The sequence below is a fragment of the Mirounga leonina genome, unplaced genomic scaffold (assembly GCF_011800145.1).
Source record: "Mirounga leonina isolate KUSES-001 unplaced genomic scaffold, KU_Mleo_1.0 Mir_173, whole genome shotgun sequence".
Classification (NCBI taxonomy): domain Eukaryota; kingdom Metazoa; phylum Chordata; class Mammalia; order Carnivora; family Phocidae; genus Mirounga; species Mirounga leonina.
This window is the reverse complement of record NW_023270447.1, coordinates 33069553-33094836: the sequence shown is the minus strand read 5'-3', so window position 1 is coordinate 33094836 and position 25284 is coordinate 33069553. Positions and strand designations below refer to the sequence as shown.

The window sequence follows — 25284 nt, the reverse complement described above, 5'->3', positions numbered from 1 at the left end:
TTTTATTTATTTGAGAGAGAGAGAATGAGAGACAGAGAGCACGAGAGGGAGGAGGGTCAGAGGGAGAAGCAGACTCCCTGAAGGGGAAGCAAAGTTGCTAACACTGGGGTCTGCCATGATGTAGAGAAGCATCAGCAAGAAGGGACAGGAGGTCAAGAGGAGAAAATGCAGCTTTACTGACTTAAAAGGCAACTAAATGACAAAGAAAGAGGCAAAGTCTTAAATGGAAGGTACTCACTCAGTTCCAATTATCCATAATCACAAAAAGTAGAAAACCCATAAATCCCCTTCATTTTGCTTGGCTTCATGCCTTTGCACTTGGACTTGAGCGGTCACATCTAGGTGATATTGTAAATTGTGAGCATTTTCTTTAGATGTACCAGTATGGCCATGTTATAAAGAACAGCTTTAAGAGGAGGTAAGAGGTTCCGGCTCCCCTATTTTGTCCATGTTTAAGACGGGGACCTGGGTTTGAATTGGAATTCTGGCACTGTGGAAGGTGTTCCTGGTCACCAACGTCTGGTTCTTGTACACTTCAGGATACAAGAGAGGCTGGCACGTCTCCATCATCTTGAAGTTAGGCAGGACCATAGGACTTGCTCTGGCTAATGAAATGTGAGTGGAAAATGATCTGTCACTTCTGGGTAGACTATTTTAAGAGCTTGGGCCGATTCTCTGTCTTCCCCTGGGCCCAGCAACCAGCAGACTTCCAGATGGTGGCACTTTCCTCAGCCTGTTCTCCCAAGTGAGGACAGCATGGAGCAGAGCCCCCCTCCCCGCCTCCCCGCCCCAAACCCCAGATGGACAGGAACACAGATGAGCAACAAACCTTTGCTATTTAAAGCCACCGAGATCTGGGGGTTGTTGGTTATCACAGCAAAGCTGGACTATAGTGATGAATAGGCTATATAATAGTTCCATGACTTGGGGAAAGCTACTGATAGTAGCTATCCCTCAGTCTTCTCATCAGAAAATGACGGAGGCCTGGTATATAGTGAGCACTGAGAATATGGTGACTTGTTCGTCTTCATAATAATCTACATCTTAAGAACTACCTACACCGAGCCAGTCACTATCTTCTCTATACATACATCCTCTCTCATCCTCAAACCAATCTTGTAAGTTAGGTGTTACTGATCTTTTTTATAAATGGTGAAACCAGGCCTCAAAGAGGTTTACTAGCTCATTGAATGTCGACCAACTTGTAAGTGGAACCAGATCTTTCTGATCCAGAGCTCTTGCTTCCTCCCCTAAAAGTAGTTATTTCACTTCTAAATAAGTGAAAACTTAGTTATAGTATGTTAGTAATTAAGATAAACACCTTAGATTTAAAGAAACAAATAAGAAAGGAATAAATCATTTGGAGTTTAAAATCATCATTTTCTTCAATACACATAAGATCTTTCCTACTAAATGATTTGGTTTTAATGATCCCGGCTAAAGCCATACCTGGCAATTCCTAATCTGGGGTTCCCAACTCCTAACGGTTTATTAAGGTAATAATATGGGTTTGCAAGCTATTCTCAGGATTTCCATGTGTCTAGAAGAAATAATATATTTCCAGAGGGCGAGATGACCAAAGCTAAATAAGTTTTCCTTTTTTTTTCTTTTTTATCTAATTTATAATGGGTCATTTCATTGTGGTACATTTGTACATTGGTACAATGTACAATATGCTTTGGTCCATTTATGATGATTTACAAGGGCCACTATTGATGCTTATGAATTGATAAGAAAAAAAAGTAGATCTAAAAATGTTATGGTGTTAAGCCATAAACTCAAATCTTTGGATAATTTGGGAAAATAATTTCAAATAAAATATTTTTGTATCTATGACATTAATAAACTGCATTTTATATAGATTTGTGAATTTGTTTCAATAAATATTTCTACCAGTACAAAGTTAAAAAAAATGTATATAAAGGTTGTTAAATACTGCTATATCCCAAATCCCAAATTTTGGCCAGGACAAACCTAAATTAACCTTTTTCTCTCTCTTTGCAATTTAGCTCCTAATAACCCACGTCATCCTCTACAGTCCAGAGAGGTTCTGGGAAGTAGCACAGCAGAAACACAAATGACTTTTTAATTAATTCAATAAAAGGAAGAGCTGATGAATGAAATAAAAGTGACTGAATCAAAGCAACCTTGTCACTTTGGGGGACATAGCACACCTCGAATTTTGGGGAGGATACATCTCAGAGGATTGGCAAGAGATTTTAGTAAAAAATGTGGGTCAAAATGAATGAGAAACCAGCAAAATGGCATTCTGTGGACGTTCCTCCCTTTACCTCCCTCTGCTGGAAATCAACCAATCATTTTCAGACTAAATTAAAGGCACTCAGTTGTCCTCAGAGCAAGCACAGTGGTCAAGGGTGTTTCAAAGTGACCTTTTGTTCAGATTTCTGGAGGACAGTTATAGGCCCTGTCATCAAAGAAAATAAGAAACCCTTATAGTTGCAGCAGTAATGACAATTTTAAAAAGTTACTGGATCCATGCCATGTGCCAGGCTCTGTGCTAAAATACTTGAAATGTCATGTGCTAAAATACTCAAATACTATTATTTCCCCCTTTTTGCAGAGAAAATTTCTGAGAAGCAAAGGATTGAAGTAATTTGCCCAGAGTCACCTGCTTTTTAAGTGGTGACACCTCCTTAGCAATGGCTCTCAGCCCCTGTGTTATACTGTCCCCTGCAGGGTATCTCGGAATGATACAAATTGAGGGTGTCATCATGAAGGCAGAAGGGAACCATTTATGGAGTCCTTCCAAAGAGCTAACAATCCATTCACATTACTTCGTTAAATTCTCATAATTCTGAGGGTGGGCAAGGTGAGGCGGTACCGTTATTCTCATGGCACAGATGAGAAAATCGAGACTCAAAGAGATTAATGGGTTGGCCAACAAAGAAGACAGTAAGATATAAACTAAGGTATTCTAAATCCACGTTGAATAATCTGCCTCTGTAGCAAGCTGGTTCTGATTTAACCTCAAAAAATTCTTTGCACATCTACAATATCAAGATATCTAACTGAATTACAGTCTGTATGAGAAATACCTGGATGGTTGCTTGGAAACTCAATATAAGGCAATTTTGAGATCAATGTGATCTCAAAACTAAAAAGATCAGTGTGATACTGGTTTACATTCTCAGATGTGCAAGTTCTTCTATATTTTGCTTTGATAGGATGATATCTGGAACACTGAGCTTCCACGAGTCATAGCTCCATGTATATATCATTCACTGCATTTTCCAAATTCAGAAGCGAGGTCAAAGCTCTCTGAGGTGTGCTCTAAAAGCCTTTCTCATCTGGTTTAAGCTAAGGGGAAAGCATTCCCTCTTATCCACGATAGGTTTGCGAAATCAACACACAGCTCTCTCCAGTGAAATCCTCACCACCAGCTTCTTCCTTCTCGCAATGAATTTTCTTTCTTTCACTCTGGTAATAAGTGATGGGCTGACACGTATGTGCGTGTCCAGCACTTCTCTCTGGGAAGTGTCTAGAACTTTCATGCAGAGTCGCACAGGGTCATGCAGGACTCCAGGGTATACGGCTCCTGTATACCATGATGTGAATGGTGCCCCCTGCAGTTAGTTGTGCACCTCGGCAGCCCTACTGACGCCTACCGTTTTATTCTCTGCCTATGGAACCTCTGCTGAAACTAAGATAGAAAAAGCCTGTTTCACTCACTCCCAGGTATTACAGTCAACATTTCAAAAGAAAAGAGTTACATTTAAAAATGCAATTATCAGGAAACAACAGGTGTTGGCAAGAATGTGGAGAAAGGGGAAGCCTCTTACACTGTTGGTGGGAATGCAAACTGGTGCAGGCACTCTGGGAAACAGTATGGAGGTTCCTCAGAAAGTTAAAAATAGAGCTACCCCACGACCCAGCAATTGCACTACTGGGTATTTACCCAAAGGATATAAAAATATTGATTCAAAGGGGCACATGCACCCCGATGTTTATAGCAGCATTATTAACAATAGCCAAATTATGGAAAGAGCCCAAGTGTCCATCAACTGAAGAACGGATAAAGAAGGTATGGTATATATACACAATGGAATATTTACTCAGCCGTCAGAAAGAATGAAATCTTGCCATTTGCCACAACATGGATGGAGCTAGAGTGTATTAAGCTAAGCAAAATAAATCAGAGAAAGACAAATACCACATGATTTCACTCGTATGTGGAATTTGAGAAACAAAACAGATGAACATAGGGGACAGAAAAAAAGAAACAAGAGAGGGAGGCAAACCATAAGAGAGACTATTAACTATAGAGAACGGAGGGTTGCTGGAGGGGAGGTGGGCAGGCGGATGGGCTAAAGGGGTGATGGGTAGTAAAGAGTGCACTTGTTGTGATGAGCATCAGGCTTTGCATGTAAGTGATGAATCACTAAATTCTCCTCCTGAAATTACTATTATTATACTATATGTTAACCAACTAGAATTTAAATAAAAACTTGAGACATTCCAAAAAATTAAAAAAAGCTTAAATATTTGCAGAAGGTAAAAAAAATAAAAATGCAGTTTTCAAGTATAAGTTTATTAAAACAGGGACTACACTGGAAGTCATTTTATAGAAGAAACCATTGAAATAACTGGTGACATCTAAATTAAGCATGATATGAATATGGAAAGTATCAGCGCCATCAAATGTTTAAAAGGGTTTGATGCAGAAGAGAGAAGAGACTGGGAAGTTTCATGGGAGATAATTAGGAGAAATTATAAGATGATTTTTGGTTCAGTAAAAGAAAGAACTTTCTAGAAACAAGCAACAATTAGACTCTATTGCAATAATCCTATGAATAAGTGCATACTTTACACCCATATTATAGAGAATGTTTCCAAAATAGAATGGGCAATGTTTGATGGTAGACAGTTCCTTATCCTGAGAAATGATCAAGAAGGGGAATCAAATGTCTTAGAGATCTTCACATAGAGTTATATTGAACTAAATGGATTACAAGGCCTCTTCTAGGATAGAGACTGCGACAATTTGCTATGAACCTCCACCAGCCCTGGAAGAAGGAAACCCCTTCACCTTCCCTCTAAAGGAGGATGAGGCCTTATATAAGGTGCTTGATCCAACCTTTACATGTGAAAATTTCAAAGCTCCTTTCAGGTCTTGTGTAGCTAAGCAAATAGCCCCAGAGAGTATATGGTACAGTAAAGACCTGTTTTATTTTTTATTCCTTCATGATCCAAGAACCACAATTTAAAAAGGGAGTGAGAATAGAAATACAAAAACCTAACACTGCTCTGTATATTAATGAGTTCTGCCAACTCCACTCTGAGAGAGATGTTTAATCTAGAATGCTTTTTTTCCTCCTTACGGTTTTAAACCAGGAGTCAAAAACTCAAAAGGAGAAAGAAAAATGTAAGACTCTAGGGAGTGACAGGCCTGTGCAGATGAGACTGCATGGCGAGTCTAAAAGTCCAGTCTTACAAGGCAGCTGATCCCGGGTTCAGCTGCTCGTTGCCTTCTAGAAATGTTTTCTAGAATTGCCATATCTTATTTTTCCAAAGGAGCTAAAAAGCCAGATTTTTTGGTGAAATTTTCTAATTTTCAGGACATTATCAGGCTGAACAAAAATTATCTGTGGTTAGAAATCTGCCCACTGGCTTCTAGCTTCTGGCTGCAGGAAGGCTGGTCCTTCACAGAAAGGTGGTGGGCAGCCCGTGCATGCATTTATGTCTCCACGTGAGCCAGCAGGTATCTACTGGGCAACTGAAGATAAAGAAAGTACAGACAACTATGTTGGTGGGAAGATCTAAGGGAGACTGGGTGAAGGTTTCTGCCCCCACATGAGGTTGCTCAGCAGGGTTTGAAGGATGAGAGGCTGCCCTTCCCTGTCTTGCGGGAATTCCTGGGTGTACCTTTCTGGACATCGTCACAGACCTAGGAAGGCCACTGGATCCTCAGGCAACTCCAGCCCCAGTAGAAGGGAGTAGATGTTTCCCAAAGAGTAAACAAAAATTCTCAAAGCCAAAGAGGAAAATAATTTTTAAAGAAAGATGCATTCTTAGAAAGGAGCAGAGATCTAAGGGAAGTTCAGCAAAGACAGAGATGGGAAGACCACCAGAAGACCCTCATGAGTGCTTCCATGACTCGGGGCTTTTTCCCTCACACTGGGGGAAAAGTCTTGTTTACTGTATAATTTACTGTCTTTCCCTAAGGTATAAGCCTTCAGTACACAGTGCACCTGACAGCAGCCCTGTTTTTAGATGCAAGCCCCGACAGCTTGTTCATATAGATTTTAGTTTTGATAGAAGTTTGGTTAAACAACAGAGCACTAGAAGCACCGAAAAAAGTGACAGGCACAGAAAGATTGTTTCACTGTGTGGGGAAATGTGTTTAAAAAGAATAAATGGACAAAGAACAGAGTTTGAAATATGGTTGGATTGTAAAGGTGATGGATGTAATATATAGGTATTATAGCAACGTACTTTATAATCACGTGTGTTTCCTAAAATTACAGACAAGTCACAGAGAGGCAGTCTTTACAACTCTCTCAGATGGAGAAGAAATGTGATGAGCAACATCAGGGTTTACACACTGTTTTTTACTTACTTAGCTCATGCTTGACACACTCTGCTATTCAGAGAAATCCATCAACGGGGAGAACAGCCACATGATGAAACTGCTGGCCAAATCAGGCCAGATGGTGTGCAGCCTGAACCTCCCCGCACACAAATGGGTGTCAGACAAGGTCACCAATAGGCCCTAAGCCATCCAGCTTTTCCCGCACAGGGATGGTCAATGATGCAACAAGAATGGTGGACACCTGGGTGAGGAAGAGCCGCTGCTCCTTCCCAGAGCTCTTTGGTCTCATCAGATGGCTGGCCTCCACTAATGTCTTTGGGGGCAGGCCAGCCCTGAGTGACTGAGTGCTAACGACTATGAACTACAAGGTCATATACCTGAGGACATATACCCAGTTGTCAATCATTTCTCAAATTTGGCGCCTCTGTACAAGCTGACAATTAGACTGAATAAAGCTAAGGTGATGTTTTTAGTTGCCCCAGGCAAATCAGGCAAGCAACCAAAAATTACCATCAATGGCATGGACTTAAAAGCCATATCCAATTCCCACTGCTGTGTAGTCCGCTGTCGAATGACAGGTCCTCTGCTCTGCTTTTCTGTAGTTCTTTGAGCAACCAAGTGTAAAGCAGCTCATTATCAGAACGAGAAGTAACAACCTGTATTAATAAATCCAGCTTAGTTGGGGGAACCTGACAGACAGGATTTTTGGAGATAAAGCATCTGATTACAGATAAAGACCAAAGTGCAAGACTACCCTGCTGTCCAGTCTCCTCTGTGGATGTGAAGTTTAGTTCATTACCATTGCCTCCTGGAAGAACATTAATTCCACTCTGCAGAAAACATCAAATATCAACACTGGTAAACTTGTCAAGGAGTAGAGCTACTAATCAGCAACTGACATAATAGTTGCCCTGTCTTTTTAGTAACTGGCGATAGTTTCAGTTCAACAGTCATGGAAATAATGAAATTTTGCAGACGTGCCCAAGAAAATCTCTGGGAGTTATAATCCATTGCAGAGATTAGCTAATATTCCAACAGTGTTTATGTGATACTGATCCAAACTTCTACAATTTTTTTAGGATGGAAATTTAATTTCTTGCATTATTCGGTTTCCTTTAGCAGCGAATTCCTCAAATATAACCCATATAAAGGCAAAGGACAAATAAAAGGATCGAATTGAGGACACATACTGTTGTAAGGGTTTGCTTTCTACACCTTAACCTGAGTAAGATCTTGGAATTTCCTTACTCCTTCACTATTTATTTATTTTGCCACTTCTTTTTTACTCAGGCCACATGATGTTCATTAGAATAATAACCCTCTTGACTCCAGTGCATCCAAAAATATGTACACGCCAAGAAAACCTATTTTGCCTGTCCAAATCCAATTATTTTCTGGAATGAAAATCACAAACTACTAAACAAGTTATAATTCTGTTCCTGTATTGAAACCAATAACCTTAGAAATATAGATTGCTAATATTGTCAGGTATAGGGACTAATCTTAATTAATTTGGTAAACGTTTATTGAGAGCACATCCAGGGCAAGCAAGGTTCTTCCTGCTGTATCCAAGTGTTATCTTCCAAAATTGGTTTTACCCTGTAATAGAAGAAACCTCTTCAGAAAACACAGTCTCGTCTATTCACCGGATAAGGCCTAAAAGTCATATGTATTCTTGATCTGATGGCAAATTCTTTTATGTCTTTTTCCTTCAAAAGAAATCTTCCACCAGGCATTTGTTGGCAAACACCTCCAGAGCTTTCTTAGAAGCTCTAATTCTAACTCAGCACCACCACCACCACAAGGCACCTGCAAGCTGAACACTACCAGTTCTAATAAAGCTCACCCCTTGTGAAGACCCTTCAGTGCTTAGGGGCGGGTAACAATACCCATGATTTCCGTATCTAAGGGATATTTACTGGAACACGGTGACAGGGCCAAGAAAGAAAGGGGACACAGGCAGGAGGGGGCTGTGGCTGCAGTTCATTGACTGGAAGAGAGTTTCGTCTCACTGGAAGGAATCGAAGTCGTGTTTATGTGTAGTGCCCAGCACTCACCTGCCACAGGGAAACGCTCAAAACACGCTACCTTGACTTTTCTCCTGTAAGGCTGCTTTATGTTAATGTAGCATTTTAAAGAACACGAATCGTGTTCATAGGAGTTATCTTATTTGATGCTCATGACCCTGGAGATAAGCTTTATTTTATGTTTGGAAACACGGATGGCCTGAGAGGTCAGCTCTATGGGGCCCTCGGTCACACAGCCAGTACATTTTAGAGTTCATAACCCGGATCTTCTGATTCCAAGGACTCTCTTCCTCCTTTATTGCTCTGAGCTGCAAGTATTCAGCGATGTGGACCTGGGCACTTTCTATCTTATTTTTTAAAAAACAACCTCTCTTCACTTACGTCTTCGTACCTTCAAGGGGTATTTATACTTCATGTCTCCTTTCCTGTTTGCTTCTCCGTCTCCTCCAGTCCTGTGTATAAAAGTGTTGCATGTATAATGTTCATGGATCCAGGATTAAGAGTTCTTTACTCAGGATCTTGAGGTCTTCAAAGTTAAAGAGACCCTACAAACAAGGCACATTTCCTTCTGGGCCTTGTTTTTCCTTTCAGCACTTTTGCTCAAATACCAAACAAAATTCGCATTTTGCTTGAGATGGAAAGAAATAGTTGTGTAGCTGTAGCTATTATTGGACCATTACCATTCTGAGGTGTTGATTTTGTGCTTCGCATTTTTCCTGTGTTCTTCACTTGATGCCCTATCTTGAATTTTTATTTCGCTCTAATCATTTTTTGAATTTGAAGTCTTCCTTTTTACTTTGGCAATTTCAGTTGGAACGCTGGGTTCGGAAAAAAAAAAAATGTTCACAGAAAAACTGAAGGTTAAATCAGTTTTATTCTGTAAACAGTGCCTAAATTATCATCTCCTTCCCATAACAACCCAATTAATATGTTAGAGCACAGCCGGAAAGCCAAAAACGGTGCTGAAAACGTAGAGTTAGTGTGACACCTTCTGGTGAGGAACAAACTGCATTTCGTCGACAGCAGCAAAAAAACAGACAAGGGTCCCCCAGATAGCTTTTATTCCAACAAACCCATCTTTTGTGAATACCCGGTGTTGTCCCAGGCTCTGCCACAGGCCCCGGGGCTACTGACAGGGGAAGGTATGATTCTTACATTCAATAATCTAACCAACCCCGGGGGAAGAAATCTCTCTTATCTTCACACCTATCTACAGAGATTGCAATCGAGGATGTCAGCACCTAGAGTTCATAAGATGCTACGGGGGCCCACGGAGCCAACCCGCCCTCGTGGATCAAGGACAGCCTCACAGGGGCAGGGATGCTGAAGTCTTGAAGGATGAGCAGTTTTGGGGAGGCAATAAGGTAGGAAGTGGGCATGAAGTGGGGGAAAGTGTCGCATATGGGAAAGTAAGGGGACAGCAAGCGTGCAAGGCTGAGAGGCTGAGAGTGTGTGTTTATTGACCAGAAGTTATTTCAGGCACCTGGAGAAGACAGAGCATGGAGAGAGGGGTGGCTTAGAGACCACACAGGGTCTCAACCCCAAAGGGCTTTGGAAACTTAGCTTAAGAAGTGTGTGTTCCGGGGCACCTGGGTGGCTCAGTCGTTAGCGTCTGTCTTCGGCTCAGGTCATGAGCCCAGCATCCTGGGATCGAGCCCCGCCTCGGGTTCCCTGCTCCGCGGGAGGCCTGCTTCTCCCTCTCCCACTCCCCCTGCTTGTGTTCCCTCTCTCGCTGTTTCTCTCTGTTGAAGTAAATAAATAAAGTCTAAAAAAAAAAAAAAAAGTGTGTGTTCCATGATCCAGGCTGCAGGGACCCATTGGAAGATGTAAGCATGCCAGTGATAGGATCAGATTTTTCCACTAGAAAAATCAGCCTGGCTCCAGGGTGGAGGGAGAGAGGAAGAATAGTTAAAGTTCTGGTCAAGTAGGAAGCAGTTAAAATGGAAGAGAACCTGAACTGGGCAGGGAATGTGGATGGGTGGAGGACAAAGTGTTTTAGGAAAGGGCATCATCAGCCAGTATGAGAGCACGTTTAAATGTGGACTCTGAGAAAAAAAGAAGGGTTGTGTTTTATGCTTATACGGCCCAAAATAAAAGGAATATTTCTTTTCCTTAAACAAAGAGAGAAAACCCCACCTTTTAATGTAGATGTCTTCCTTCTCTTTGTATGTGGTCTTAGGAAAGAGTTAAAATATTTCTCAACATGAGAGGATAATTGCTCCACAATCCAAGCATGCAATTTTATAAACTAAATTTGGAGACTTTCAAAAAATATTGATCGCACCTGAAAACATTTAATGAATGCAATTTGGAAACAAGGGCCCAGAGACACTAATTTGTATCAACAGTGCTTAAATAGTCCCATAAAAAACACACCCAGGGCCTTGGGAAATCTGGATCACTATAATGTGCTTTCAAAGGAAGGTTTGAAATTTTTAGATGAACAGCTATAATTATAAATTGAAATTAAATATAATGCAAAAGAGGCCATGATTTCCCTTGCTGTCAAAATAAATCTAAGGAATACATTGTGTCCACCGACTATCAGACAAGGGCATGCACTTACTCCCTGTATAAACCACTTTCAGCTTTGGGTAGCGGAGTGTTTTTACTTCTGTATCCAAATGCTAATAGATATGTTTTTTCCATCTAACTCAGATTTAAAATCTAAACATTTCCACTGATCTGCAAGGCTCCCGGTTACCTTGCTGGTGTTAACCTGTTACTCTCCCACTCCCTCATTCCACCCCAGTCAGAGCACCTTGCTCTTCCTGAAACGCAACACGGATGTTCCTTCCTCAAGGCTTTTGCACCTGCTACTCCTTCTGCCTGGAAAGTTCTGTGTCCAGATATCTATCTGCACCACTGACTCCCTCATTTCCTTTAGGTCCCTCATTCCTAGGAAGGTTTCCCTGATCACACTACATAAAATAGCACCTGCTCTCAATATACTCTTGCCCTTTATTCTGCATTAGTTCTCTGTATAGCTCTTATCACTCAACAGTCCACGTTACTTGTTTATCATTGCCTTTCTCCACTAAAATCCAAATGCTATGAAACCACAGGCTGTCACTCATGTAGAACCAGGGAGTGGAACAGTGCCTGGTTCAGAGTAGGTGCTTAACAAATACGTTAAATGAATGATGTTTATTTGAAGTATTTATTAGGTTTTTAGTCAGATGGGCAAGCTAGAGGTCTTCTATCAATTCACCAACCACGTACTATGTGGCAGGTACTGTTCTCTACCTTTCATGAGACAAAAGACCACCCTTGGGTAAACAAAGCAGTGGGAGTCAGACAAGTCAGTTGATAATTATTGTCAATTATACAATAAGGCTGGGGGAAAAAAAACCAGGTAACTGTAATCCATCTGTTCATTCAACATATATTTACTGAGTACTCAGTGGAAGAGAGCTAAGTTTCTTTGCAGGCTTTTTATGTGCCAATAGTGTGCAAAGGCATAGAAAGATGCATCTAATATATTTTTTAGAACAACCAGTAAGGTAACTATTATCCCTGGTTTAGAACCATGAAACTTGAAGCTTACAAAGGCCCAAGGTTGCCACACTAGTGAAAAGGAAGACTAGACCAGGTCTAGGTCTAACTCTGATTAGTTATTCTGCTAAAGGAACTCAGAGAAAAACCATCTAACCTATTAGTGGGGTCAGAACAGCCTTGAAAGCAGAAGTAACACCTAAGGTAAACCTTCAAAGTAATGGGTTAGAATTGGGCAAGAGTGGAGGGTAAGGCATGCTGAGCTGGATGGACAGCATGACATTGTACCTTCCATAAAGAAGGAAACTTCTGGGCCTTTGTTTTCATTAATAAAGTAGGTTAAATTTTGGCTCTCTGAATTATTGAAATAGAATAAAAAATACTTCTAAAACTAATGAGGTAATGTATGGGGATTAACATAAGAATAAAAAAAAGAATAAAAAATACAAACACACACATACATACCCCATTATAAACAATAGCAAAATCAATTAAATATGTGATATAACTCAATCATGCAATGCAACTAATCAGCATGAAGAAATAAACAAACACAAGATTGAGGGAGATCTAGTATTCCAGATTTTAACAAAAGAGATGTGATTGCCTATAAACAACATTTTCCATTTATAGCATATAATTAAATAACTTATGTGGCAATTAAATTACATGCCAATTAAATAGAATTGCAAGCTTTAATAAAACAAGTTAAAGACAAGTGGAAGTTATTACTGAAGCACATCAATCGCTTTTTTCCTACTAAGTTGAATTGACATTTAAAAATTAATACTTACCTGTGTTATGCACTTTCTATATTTAGAACATAAGTTTAAGAATTAGGCTGTTAAAGGTTTTCAAGCTAAAATTAAATAAGGTTTAGAAGTTTGGATGCTTGTTTCATTCAAATAAAATAATAAAGGAAAACAAATCTTTTAATTGATAGGTTTTACTTTTATTTTCTTTAAAATTCCATGATTTTTTCCTCTTAACCATCCAAAGTGAGATTTTCTTTGAAGCAAGATGGCAGGTACCCAGAGCTGAGCTTTGACGGTATATAAAGCCAATTTTTTTGTACTTGATCCAAATGTTAAATCTGCAATTTACAGTTAATGTACCAATATGTTTACATATCTCTGTGGGTTCTTCTGCAATACAGTTTAAACTTCAAATTAAATATATATACATAATATACATTATATGTGTGTGTGTGTGTTAATACTTGGGATACAGCATTATTTGTAATAATACTTGGTAAACAAGTATTATTTCTGGGAGATGTGCTTCCTCCTTGTTTGTGGTTGCCCAGGGTTATGTTGCATAACTGGGACTTCATATGCTTCAAAGAGTTTAGATAAACACTGGCCAGGATTACTGGGAGTTAAATATATACACACACACAGACACACATATGTGTATATATATATATGTAATATCAAGGTATGGCAAAGCAGGCACATAGAGCACTTGAACCTCCTTTGTACCTGTCTGGAGAAACAATATAAATAGTATACTAAACCTGACTAAGGCTATTACAGTCAGGTTGTTTGAAGGACCATTTTCCCCTCCTCCTGTCTTTTTTCCCCACTTTCCGATGTACTCAAGAAAATTGAAAAATTGTAATGGGTCAATTTAAAATATTTTATTTTCTAAAAGCCTTTTTTGCCTGTTGTAAGGTGCACAACCCTTCTCCTTTGATAGGAGAGTTATCTAAATCTAGTTTAAAAAGTTTATGTAAAAAGAAATTGTAATGAAAGGGATACTCTGCTTTCCAAGTCCTTGTCTTCTCTTCATCTAGATAAGGTATATCCAAAACAGATATGTAAAGAAAAAAAATAAAAGTTGTCTTTATGGGAAAAATAAAAGTTTAAAAATACATAATCATAATAAATACAAATGGCACTATAAATAGAACCTGATATAGCAGAGTTTACAGGTGGGAAAACCTAACCCACCATTATAATCCTTCACTCCTCAAACACTTGAATGCCTGTCCTCTACAGCAGTGTGTTAGATTTTAATTCCTCACCTCAAGAAGCTTAAATTCTATTTAGGCAAAAAAGTTCAATCAAATGATGAAAATATTCACTCCTCCTGATTAGCAACTGCTTATCATACTAAGCTTCAGCCATTCCACGTTCCTTCCCATCATGTGGTTTATAGCAATTTGCTTTCATTAACGGTTTGAGTGACATCTGATTCATAGCTACTCCCACATTCTACCTACCTTCTAGAGGGAAAAATGACTTGCTCATCTTCCAATTACTTCACACGGGGATATATAAAGATCATCTTATAATTAATCAAACGCTTAATTTCTGAATGTATCTGGAGAAAGGGTAATAAATGGGACATAAATGGCATGAAGGAGTACAGGCAGAAAGTTCTGGGTTTGAAGGGCAAACGAGAGGAGAAGGCTCGGCAGCACATGCTACATTTGACTGGCTCGATTCCATAAGGTTGGAAACTGGAGGTTGATTACAGGTTTGATGCAGGGTTAGGTTTCGTTGAGTGGTTCTGTACGAGGATGGTGGTTCTCACTAGTTGAGGGTATTCCAGTGACCACGTAGGCCTGGTGCAATGTGAGGGCTGGTTCAGGCTAATGGACTGAAGAGCAACGAGGGATGAGATGAACCGAAGGACTGAATGCAAAGAGCAGGTATAATCAGAATGTTAAAAAAAAAAGGACTTTAAACTACCTCTGCTCTGAAGCGATTTCTTCACTCTCTGCTCACTTCAGAAAGGTGTGTTAACTTAAATTTTTCCCAGTCCTCAACATTTGAGGGGCTGGGAGGAAAGCAAAGGAAGTCACAGTAATAGTAATAACAGAAATTCTATTATTTCAGTGAGTCCAATGTCTGGTCTAGGGCAATCAGCTCCCTGAAAACTCTTCCCCAAGTATTTCTGGGGACCCAAAGCTGTCTAGACCGTGGTTCTTTCCCTGGTCCTGCAGCTGCTGCTTTTCTTCCACGCACCCCTGTCCCCCAGTCAGCCTCTGACGGACCTCTAGCAAAAACGGGCACAGAGCTAGGACCCACTGGTTGCAAATTCCCCACTCCTTGGTAAAACCACAGTGTTTGGAATTTTTACTTTACAAATGCATTCCGAATACATATTCATGCAGAAGTTAAGGTACATTCCACAAATCAGTGCATAATAAATATTTATTAACTTAGTCAATAAATGTTTGCTAAGTTCCTTCCACCAGTGAGGCACAGAAGACGGGTTTAGGAAATGAAAGACAGAGTCCCTTCACTCAAGAAATATACACCACTCTAGTCAGGAAAGCAGGCAGATAAATAGTAAATTGCAATGGTGCAAGATGTGCTTTTTTTTTGCTTCTATGTTTGTGTGGGGTGTGTGTGTGTGTGTGTGTGTGTGTACCCATCTTCTTCTAAAAAGAATTTAATATCCTAGGCAGGGTGGCAAGCGTTCAGATTTATTCTAGGAGCAGAGAGGAAGGGTGCCTGAACTCTGATTAGGGGTGGTCAAGGAAGATTTTTCTCTGGGAGGAAATTCCATGTGCTGCTGTCATATCTTTGAGACTCACAAGGCCCTAAAGGCTTAGCTGTGAGCTCCCTACTCTTGGCAGATATGCCCCCCACCTGGTGGGAAAGGCCCCCCACCCCTGGGGTTTGCTAGCTGCAAACCATTCTGTCCTCAACTTAATCCCACACATTAAGGGATTTTAATCAGACATTTCACAGAGATCACTCTGGTACTGTGTGGCCAATGGATTCAAAGTAGGGCAAGAATAAAGAGCGAGCAGCCAGTGAGAATGCCAGGATGGAGAGCCAAGCCGGAAGTAATGAGGGCTGAGACCCAGGCACGGACACTGAGTCAGGTTCTGTGGTACAAAGATGAGATGCCATTCAAGTCAGTGGCCGACAGGATGCAGTACTGGGGATAAGGGAGAGGGAAGAACTGAAAATGGCTGCTGGACTTGGGTAGCCAGGTGCAAGCTGTCATCATTCACGGAGCTAGGGAAGAATTCAATTCTGGACATACTGATTCTCAGAAGTTTGTGGAACAATATCCAAGCACTGTCCAGTGGATGGTCCCTACATGGGCCTTAGAACAGGCCTGAGATAAAGGTTTGAGTGTACAAAGGATATACTGATGTCTGGGGTCTGATACCAGTCAAGAGTAATGTATAGAGAAAAAAATCCAAAAGTAAAGCATGCCAACATTTAAAAGGTGAGTGGAAGAAGAGATGTCTACATAGGAAACTAAGCAGGGGGCAGGGGTATCAGGACAATGTTGTTCTAGAAGTCAGGATAGGAAAGAATTTGAGGTGTTTCTATGTGTAGGGACATGATGAAGCTACAGGATTCAGGGAATACTTGATAGAGCAAAGTTCATGAAGAGGCCAGAGCAAAGCGATCCAGGGAAAAGATAAATTAATGCTTAATAAGCAGGATGGTCATCACTTCCAATGAAATAGCAGATGAAGACAAAAGGATGCAAATAAATGTGTAAGTATAAATAGCTTAGTGTTTTCTTCATGGTGAAATAAAAATTCCAGATAAATTGCCTACCACCGGGTGGAACAAAACTGGAAAACAGTGCTCTTCATTTAGATAACCAGCGGGCTGATGATAAAGAGGCGAAGAATTCTAGCAACTTAAGAGTTTTCGTTTATGTGGAAATGTAGTTTGATAGACATAAAAAAAAGGAACATAATCTGAGAAGCACTTAGAAGCTATAGTGATAAGTCTATAAACAAGACTATGTGAAACCAGCTAATAAACTCAAACCTACTTTAGGATAAAAGAAACTGCAAGATATGTAAAAACCCAAATTACATGGATAAACTGTGAAACAGAATTACAGTGTTAATTCCTAAGCAAAATAATATTTCACCAAATAAAACATGGGTATAATTTTGTTAAAATGCATTTGTCACACCTACTAACAGTGCTTTGATTACAAGTGATGCTTACAATTGGATTTCAGATGTGATGCTGCAACCAAAATAAACATCCAAGACAAACTGATAAGCCCAAGTTCATCTTGGGTTTTTTATTAACCATAAGTTAAATCTTGGAGTTCATTACTAGAAATGTACATACAGAGTTTTCCCAATATCAGATAGTTCCCATCATCTGAAGAATACTTTATCCCTTTAAAACAAAGGAGTATTTTCTGAGGACAATTTAATATTTCAAAAGCAAGAATAAAGTAAATAAATCATTACGATCCACTTAGTACAAATTGAATACATACACTGCCATAATTTTTTACAGAGCATGTTGTAAGAATAAATCATAAATTACCAACACAGGTAAAAACTAGTTCTGAATATGCAGACATACAATTACAGAAGATTCAAGATAAGATATATATATATATATATATATATACTCTGAAACTTAGTAAGTCATTTATTTTGATTTTTGATATTAAACTCTTTAGATATTAATATTTATTATTTGAAGGAAGCATTTCTTTTAAATAATATTTTGCTGCTGATTTCCTAGAAATAACTTTTGTAAAAAATACTTGAAAATGTTGAAAAACTAAAAGTGTTGGGGGGGAAATCTTTATAACTCTACTACTAAATCAAAACCTCTTGATTTAACAGGCATCTCTTGAAATACATAGGTAAACACAATGAAATAGAAGTAGAATTACACATATTTTGTATCTGCCTTTTAAACTTAATATTCTTAATACTGTGCCCTGAACATCTTCCCATGTTAGTAGCTATATATCTACATGATATTCTAATAGCTACATCCTATTGTGCTGTACAAATATATCAGCTTTTTAATCACTTGATGAAAATCTGGGTTATTTCCAAATATTTTACTATGATTAGCTAGGCTGCAGGGAAAGCAATCTTGACATATGCCTCTACAGACATGTCCATCTCATTAGGATAAATTTCTGTAGTGGAATTAATGGGTCAAAGGGGAATCCACATTTTAAACTTAAAGACATTGTCTATCTGCTCTCCAGAAGAGAAGGAAGTGTATACTTTTTTTTTTTTTTTAAGATTTTATTTATTTGACAGAGAGAGATACAGCGAGAGGAGGAACACAAGCAGGGGGAGTGGGAGAGGGAGAGCAGGCTTCCCGCAGAGCAAGGAGCCCGATGCGGGGCTCGATCCCAGGACCCCGGGACCATGACCTGAGCCGAAGGCAGACGCTTAACGACTGAGCCACCCAGGCGCCCCAGGAAGTGTGTACTTCTATCAATAGTCCATGAGTGCCCATTTCTTGTATTACTAATAAGCATGAACAACCCTTTCCCTAAGTTTGCTGGCTGTATGCATCTTTTCTTACATGGATTATCCACTCATTTCCATGTCTCTTGTGGGGTGTTCATCATTTACTAATTAATTTGAAGAATTCTTTTTTTTTTTAAGATTATTAATCTTTATCTGTTACTACAGATCTTTTTCTACTTTTTCTATTTTGCTCTTTCATAGTTTGAGCTTCTGAGTAATGACATAAGGGGCTGTTCGCCTCTCAAGATTATAAAAAAATATTCTACCATGTTTTTGTTTTATATAATTTTATTATATTTAAAATTTTGAACCATCTCAAAGTCTATTGATGTTATATGTGAAGTAAGATTCTAGCTTTATTTTTTTTCCCAAATGGGTAGCCAGATCTCTTAATAAATAACTTTTTTCCCCACTTAAAAGCCATCCTTATCACCCCAAAAGTGAGAAACATTTCTAGACTCTCTTTTGTTCCACTGATCTTGGACTAATATTTTAGTCACTCTGCCTTGGAAAAAAATTTTTGTATCTTCTGAGACTCATTCCAACCTTTTTTTCCCCTCCCCTTTCTGAATTGTCTGGCTACTTGCCCATTTTTTCCACAAAAAAGGCTTTAGAAACATTTTTTTTCAAGTTTCTAAAAAGTCCTATTGAGATTTTTGTATGAATTACTTTGAATTTCCAGAGTATGAGGGAAAAATCTGTACATGAACCTGACCAAGAAATCTTTTGAGTATTCCATTTTGTCCCCCAGGAGTTTCGCAGTTCTCTTTTTAAGGGTCCTGTACGTTTCTTGTAAGTTGGGTCACTTATATTTCACTGCTTTTTAAATTGGTATTAGTAGTACTTCTGTTGTGAATAGATTGTCTTTCCATTATATTTTCTGACCAATCAACAGGTTTATATTAATCTTTGTATATTTATTATGCAATTGGCTACCTTTCTAAACTCATTAGTCTTTCCATTTGTTCTCTTACATTCTCCAGGTCTTGAATAACATAACTGCAAGTAATGATTCTTCTGTATGCTCCCTTCCAATATCTGTATGTGTGACTTTTAAAAATTTTAAAGGATATGTCTTATTACTAGCAGTTTTCATTAATTTTGCATAGACCTAATGAAAACTGTCAGTAAATAAACTTAGCTCTTTGGGTTAGTTCAGGAAAGTTTTCTTTTTTTTTTTTTTTAAGATTTTATTTATTCACCTGACAGAGACAGAGACAGCGAGAGTAGGAACACAAGCAGCAGGAGTGGGAGAGGGAGAGCAGGCTTCTCTTGGAGCAGGGAGCCCGATGTGGGACTCGATCCCAGGACCCTGGGATCATGACCCGAGCTGAAGACAGCCGCCCAACGACTGAGCCACCCAGGCGCCCAGGAAAGTTTTCTTTAATTATCACTTCTTTCATTTTTCTGTTTTCTTTGGGCTGGCACACACAAAATTCAAAAATCGTATTTTTCTTTCTTTTGTTTGCTATATCTTAATTTTTTCTCATCTTTTTTTTTTTTTGAGTGATCAAATTTACCCATATGACCTATGAAGTTTTCAGTAGTGTCAATTACGCTGATTAGTTCCTCTTATGGGAATTTACTTTTGGAGTTTCCTTTTATTTTTTTTTTCATATTTCAGGATGCACCTTTTCATTCCTTCTCTTTATCTCAATCTATTCCTTCTTTATGGCTAATAAAAATGAAAGTAATTATTTAAACACTTCTTTGTGCAAGCCAGAGCACTAAGCACTTCAGACTTTAACTTGCTTACTTCCTACAATCGCTGAGGTAGATATCACTACCATGTAATGTGTGAGGAAACTGAAACTCTGGATGACTAGGTGATTTGCCCAGCACTCTACAGCTGGTCAGTAGGAGAGCCAGGATTTAAACCCAGGCCTTCTGCCTCCATAACCCATGCTTTTAACAACCCTGCGAGAAGATTTCCACATGCCCTTGGGCCTCCTCCCTGTTCACAGGGCAGTTTAGTTCCTTTTAGATCTATATCTTGAATGAGGTGGCCTCCTAAGTACCTGTGTCAATTCCAGTGCCTGCTGGACTAAGGCAGGAGCATCTTCTGCTCCAATTCTTAGATACTCTGCGTAGATAATTGCTACAGTCAGACAAATGTTCTTTGAACAAGTGTTATACACTCTCAGCATTTGCTACAATCTAGGGATCCTCCACCCCCCATCCATTTGCAAGACTTCTTTGTGGTGACTATATATCCAGGGGTGCAAAGTGCCCCTCACTCCTCAATCCACAGTTGTACCAAAAATGAAATCTGTAGTTTCTATCATGCAGGTGAAAGAAAGGGGCTGAGGAATACTGCAGGTGTGGGCAGAGATCTCAATTCTAGCTAGCTCAGATGATGGCTGGGCAACAAGGATTTGATTTTCAAGGTGGTGTAGCTCCTGTGTCCTGAGTTAGTGACTGAGTTGGGGCTTTTTCTTAACTTCTCTCCAGCTAATTTGGATCCATGAATCAAATGATGGGCACTGGAGTTAATATAAATTCCCAGTGGATTTTTAGTTTGTAGTACTGTTACAATCTTTGAGGGTATTTTTGCATGAAGCTGGGAAAGGGTAACCAGGGATTGCCAACCTCTGGCACGTTTAACACATTTGACAAGCATTTGTATCAGGCGGTGGGTTTGGGATTTAGACTCACTCTTAAGGTTGTCCCCATCAACACCTAGCAGTCTGACTCTAGACCAAAGTGAATCTAGATTCCTTTTTATGATATAACATTTCTGGGCTCTTTTCTTGGATGTAGGAAGTTCCCAAAATATGAGCTATTCCTAAAGCCCTATGGATTAGTAAAATTATCCTATGACAATTTTCAAATGTTGTACTTTTTAAAAAATCACTATGCTAATGGTAGTGTTGGAAAAAGAATTAAGGTTTGAGCTGAGGTGTCTTCCTGTCTGTGAGATGTAGTTGAGGAGGCAGAGAGAGCCAGGTCAAAGATACCCGATAGGTTTTGCTATTCTTGAGCGTTATCTTGCACAGAAAAATGCTCTTTACACTGTGAATTGTGGAACCCCTTGGCACATATAGAATTTCTTGCCTCAGTAAAGCTAAGCTAAGGACATTATAAAATGTTATCCCCCCCTTTTTAGAAGTATGTATGTTATTTTGTACTTCCCATGGCCAAAGCTACTCTGGATGGAAGCAGCTAACAAATGCATCAAAAATATTAAATGTGTAATTGGAAATCCCAAGCTATATTAAGTGCCCCTCATCTGTGTCCCTATGTCACCTTCTTGTGATGACTGATTTTATGTGTCAACATAATATCACCATGTTTTGTTTATGTGTTTACAAAGAGTCACCTGGTGACTTCAGGTAGATTATCCTCAATAATGAAGGTGGGCCTCACCCAATGGGTTGAAAGCCTTCAGAATGAAAACTGAAGTTTCCCAGAGAAAGAATTCTGCAATATAGAAACCCTACTGGCCCACCCTATTGATTTGGCTTATCAGCCCCCATAACTATGAGAAAATTCCTTAAATCTCTTTATATACACATGTGTGTATGTAGGTGTGTGTTTGTACATATATTAGGAGGTTATGCTCGTACGAAGAAAAACAAGAACAAAAATAATCAAACTTCATTTCCTTGCACATGACACTGATGGCAAGATTTCTAAGTAATCATCCCTTTATTTAGTTTCGATAAGGACTTCCAGCACAGAACACTGTTAGAAATTAACCATTAGAAACTACATAAAAGAGATGTAAGGCAAGTACTATATAAAGACCAAATAGATAAACACAGGTTTTATTTTTCTACAGAATTTACTGCAGGTTATCATGTAATAAAGACAAAAGCAGATCACTCTTAATGTGTCAAATTTGTTTAGTAATTTAAATAAGAACATAGGACTCCCATCACACAGATAATTCTAAATCTATTTTGAAAATCATCAGGAAGTATCTATGTACTACCTATCATATTATACCAAAAATAAGGCTGCTCTCTTCACAGAATATACGGATAACGAAAGTGGGGAAATCAGAGGGCGAGATGAACCATGAGAGACTATGGACTCTGAGAAACAAACTGAGGGTTCTAGAGGGGAGGGGGGTGAGGGAATGGGTTAGCCAGGTGATGGGTATTAAAGAGGGCACGTACTGAATGGAGCACTGGGTGTTATACGCAAACAGTGAATCATGGAACACTACATCAAAAACTAATGATGTAATGTATGGTGACTAACATAACATAATAAAATAAAATTTAAAAAAAAGGTGGCACTAAATGTACAATTAAAAAAAAAGAATATATGGATAATGAGTAATCAACCATCAACACAGTGGATGTTCTAATATTGGGGAAATAGTGGAAAACTATTTGTTAAAAAACAAATTTCTCTGGACATTGTTTATCTTGCCCTTGCAAGAGACTTGTAGATCCAGATGAGATTAGCTTAGAAAAAGGGTCTTATTTAGTCCAGAAAATCTTCAGAGTCCAATACAGTTCTGAGCTAATCAGATACTAAAGAACCTTTACAAGGACAAGTAGGCTTGGAAATCACACAGCCTTATTTTGAATTAGCTTGTTTTAGTCAAAGGTATGGAATTAATGATCAAATACCAGGAATTTCTGTAACTCACCCAATGCCAAATGACTACTGACATTCTATTTCCTACTATGATGACTCCTTGATTAGAGGTAGGTGGGAGGCATAAAGAATACTGTGAGCTATAAAATAAATTGTACTCCAATGCCCACATCTCTAAAGACAAATCTTGTTTTTTAATATAAGAAACTCACTGAATCAAATGAATGCTGATTAGAGCAAAGGTAGTGTAAGTAAAACTGGGACAGGAAACCTCTAACTGCATAGGAAATACATGAAAGAATTAATCATTCTAAAAGAAGAATCATTTTCCCCCTAGCCCCCCTGTTATGGATGATATTTTCGTGAGCCTGGGCCACTTTCTCCAGTGAATACTGAGAACCTATTACAGGTCTCAACCAACCAATTTCCATTCCAGCTTGAAGGGCAGCTGCAAATTGCCTAAATTCCTCCTAAGTGAAAGAAAAAGATCTTTTTGTAGAAGAACACGTCACTTAATTTTCAGAAAAATTTTCAGATCACGAGTCAGAACATAAACAGTTCCTTACACATATGTGGCTTTTGTCACTTGTCCAGAACTACGAAAAAGGAGTTTTCTATAGAGTAACCTTAAGTCCAATTTGTCTGAGGCAGTGTCGGTTTACAAAAAACCTACTGTCCTGAAGCAATTACTAATAGTATCTCCTTTCTCTCTCAAAAGTGTCTTCCCTTGGAAAATAAATTACATCGCCCCCCTAGTTATCTTGTAGTGACTAATCCTCAACATACCCATTCAGTCAGATAGCAAAGTTTAACATCTACTGGAATTTTCAGTCTGCCTGACTAGGCAAACTATATTGATGTTTAAGTTATCAAAATCAGAGTCACTTGTTTTCGTACCTTAGTTGATGAATAGAGAGCAACTCCAATTATACTAGATTCCTTTGCCATGGTGTCCCGTGGGTTTATTTCAATAGGACCTCTGCTGCCAACAACCTAGTATGAAAAACAACTTGTCTATAGTTAAAGATTACTGCAAAATAGTATTAAATTATGGTAAAGCTTCAAAGTGGTAAGAAGAAACCAAAATACTTACTATTACTCGTCCTCCATATGACAGAAGATTCAAATCATTACTAAGATTTACATTAGCTAACATTTCAATGATCACATCAATTCCTTTTTCACCAACAGATTTCTATGTAATAAAAAAAATGCAGAGTAAGATAAGAAAACAAGTAAAAAAAAACAACTGTAAAACAGTTATCACAGCCCCATATATTACAGAAATGTTTCAAAAGACTATAAAATGCTACATTTTTAAGACTAATATACAAATTTTAAATGATCTAATTATATAGTGTTGATATAATTCCAAGGTACCAGTCACAACATTTAAAGTGATAAAGATTTATACTAAGTAAATTTCAAGTGCTTCGACTCAACTTGACTATAAAATACTTTTTCCTCAGTTGAAAATTTTCTGTCTTCAAATGTATTTTCACAGAGAAGCAAACAACAAATCCCAAATCGGCTTACACTTTTGTTAAAAAAACAAAAAACAAAAGAAGGAAATCATTGGCTGTTTGGGGTTGCCCAATTTTTTTGTGTATGCATTCAATTTTGTCCCAAGTGGTTTACAATCAGCTTGGCATACTACTTTTCTTTTGGGTTTTCAGAAATGTTGGTTTGCAATATCCAAAACTGGCTCTTCTCTTAAATAAGTTATACATATACACCTTATATTCATTTTATTTAACAAAAAAAATGAATACCTGTGTCAGGCATTTGTTAAGTACTGGGAATTCAAAGATGGACACAGAGAACTCAAAACAAAGCTAGGGAGAAAGATGGAAACCTACCGCAATCATAGCTGTGATGGGATGGGCTAAGTGCTGCGTTAGTGGAAATAAACTATAGGTTATAGAGAAAAACAAAGCTATAACTCTGATCACCTGTAATGATCAGAGAAAGTTCAACAGAGATGAGAACCTGGGCCCTGAGGAATGAGTAGGAGCTCTTTAAGCAAATGGAAGGAAGAGGAGCCAGCAGAAGCTGCACCTGAGGCGGGAGAAAGAGAAAATAGAAGAGCTATGGACTGAGAGTCCGAGTCGGGATTAGAAAGTAGCCCAGAGGAGCTGGGGCACGTGTTTGGGAAGGCGGGGGGCGGGGAAGAGGTAGAGAGGCGACTGTCAACTATACCAGTATGGACTAGGAACACGTATTGAATGCCATGTTAAAGGAGCTAGACTTTTGGGAGGCAGGTGCTAATTTTTGTGCCAGACCCTGTTTTAGATACTGAAGGTGCAGCAGGGACCAAGAAAGACAAAAATTCCTATTCTCATGGAGCTTCCACTTTAGTTATTCCTGGAGATTTTTTTTTTTTTAAAGGAGAACCAAGTAAGTCTGGAAAATGTGAAGACAGAAGGGGATAT

The 25284-nt window shown here is 38.9% G+C and overlaps 1 protein-coding gene and 1 long non-coding RNA gene across 7 annotated transcripts in view; both read right to left on the bottom strand.

The window, feature by feature from the left end:
- CRYZ (crystallin zeta) overlaps nt 1-25284 on the bottom strand; it is an 80609-nt gene that overhangs the window by 34355 nt on the left and 20970 nt on the right. For 3 of the 6 annotated variants that reach the window (XM_035018261.1, XM_035018265.1, XM_035018262.1), the window contains 3 exons: nt 23946-24047; nt 23750-23845; nt 22492-23322 (listed from right to left, as the gene is read on the bottom strand). In XM_035018261.1, the coding sequence (XP_034874152.1) occupies nt 23158-23322; nt 23750-23845; nt 23946-24047 (363 nt within the window). In that variant the 3' untranslated portion in view covers nt 22492-23157. Of the gene's footprint in view, nt 1-13032; nt 14712-14826; nt 14857-22491; nt 23323-23749; nt 23846-23945; nt 24048-25284 lie in introns of those variants that run through there. The other 3 variants (XM_035018263.1, XM_035018264.1, XR_004681639.1) reach the window with 3 other exon arrangements.
- Nucleotides 18379-19464, bottom strand: LOC118019267. The gene is made up of 2 exons (XR_004681640.1): nt 19238-19464; nt 18379-19144 (listed from the first exon to the last, which is right to left on the bottom strand). It is a non-coding gene; the product is annotated as an uncharacterized LOC118019267 (long non-coding RNA).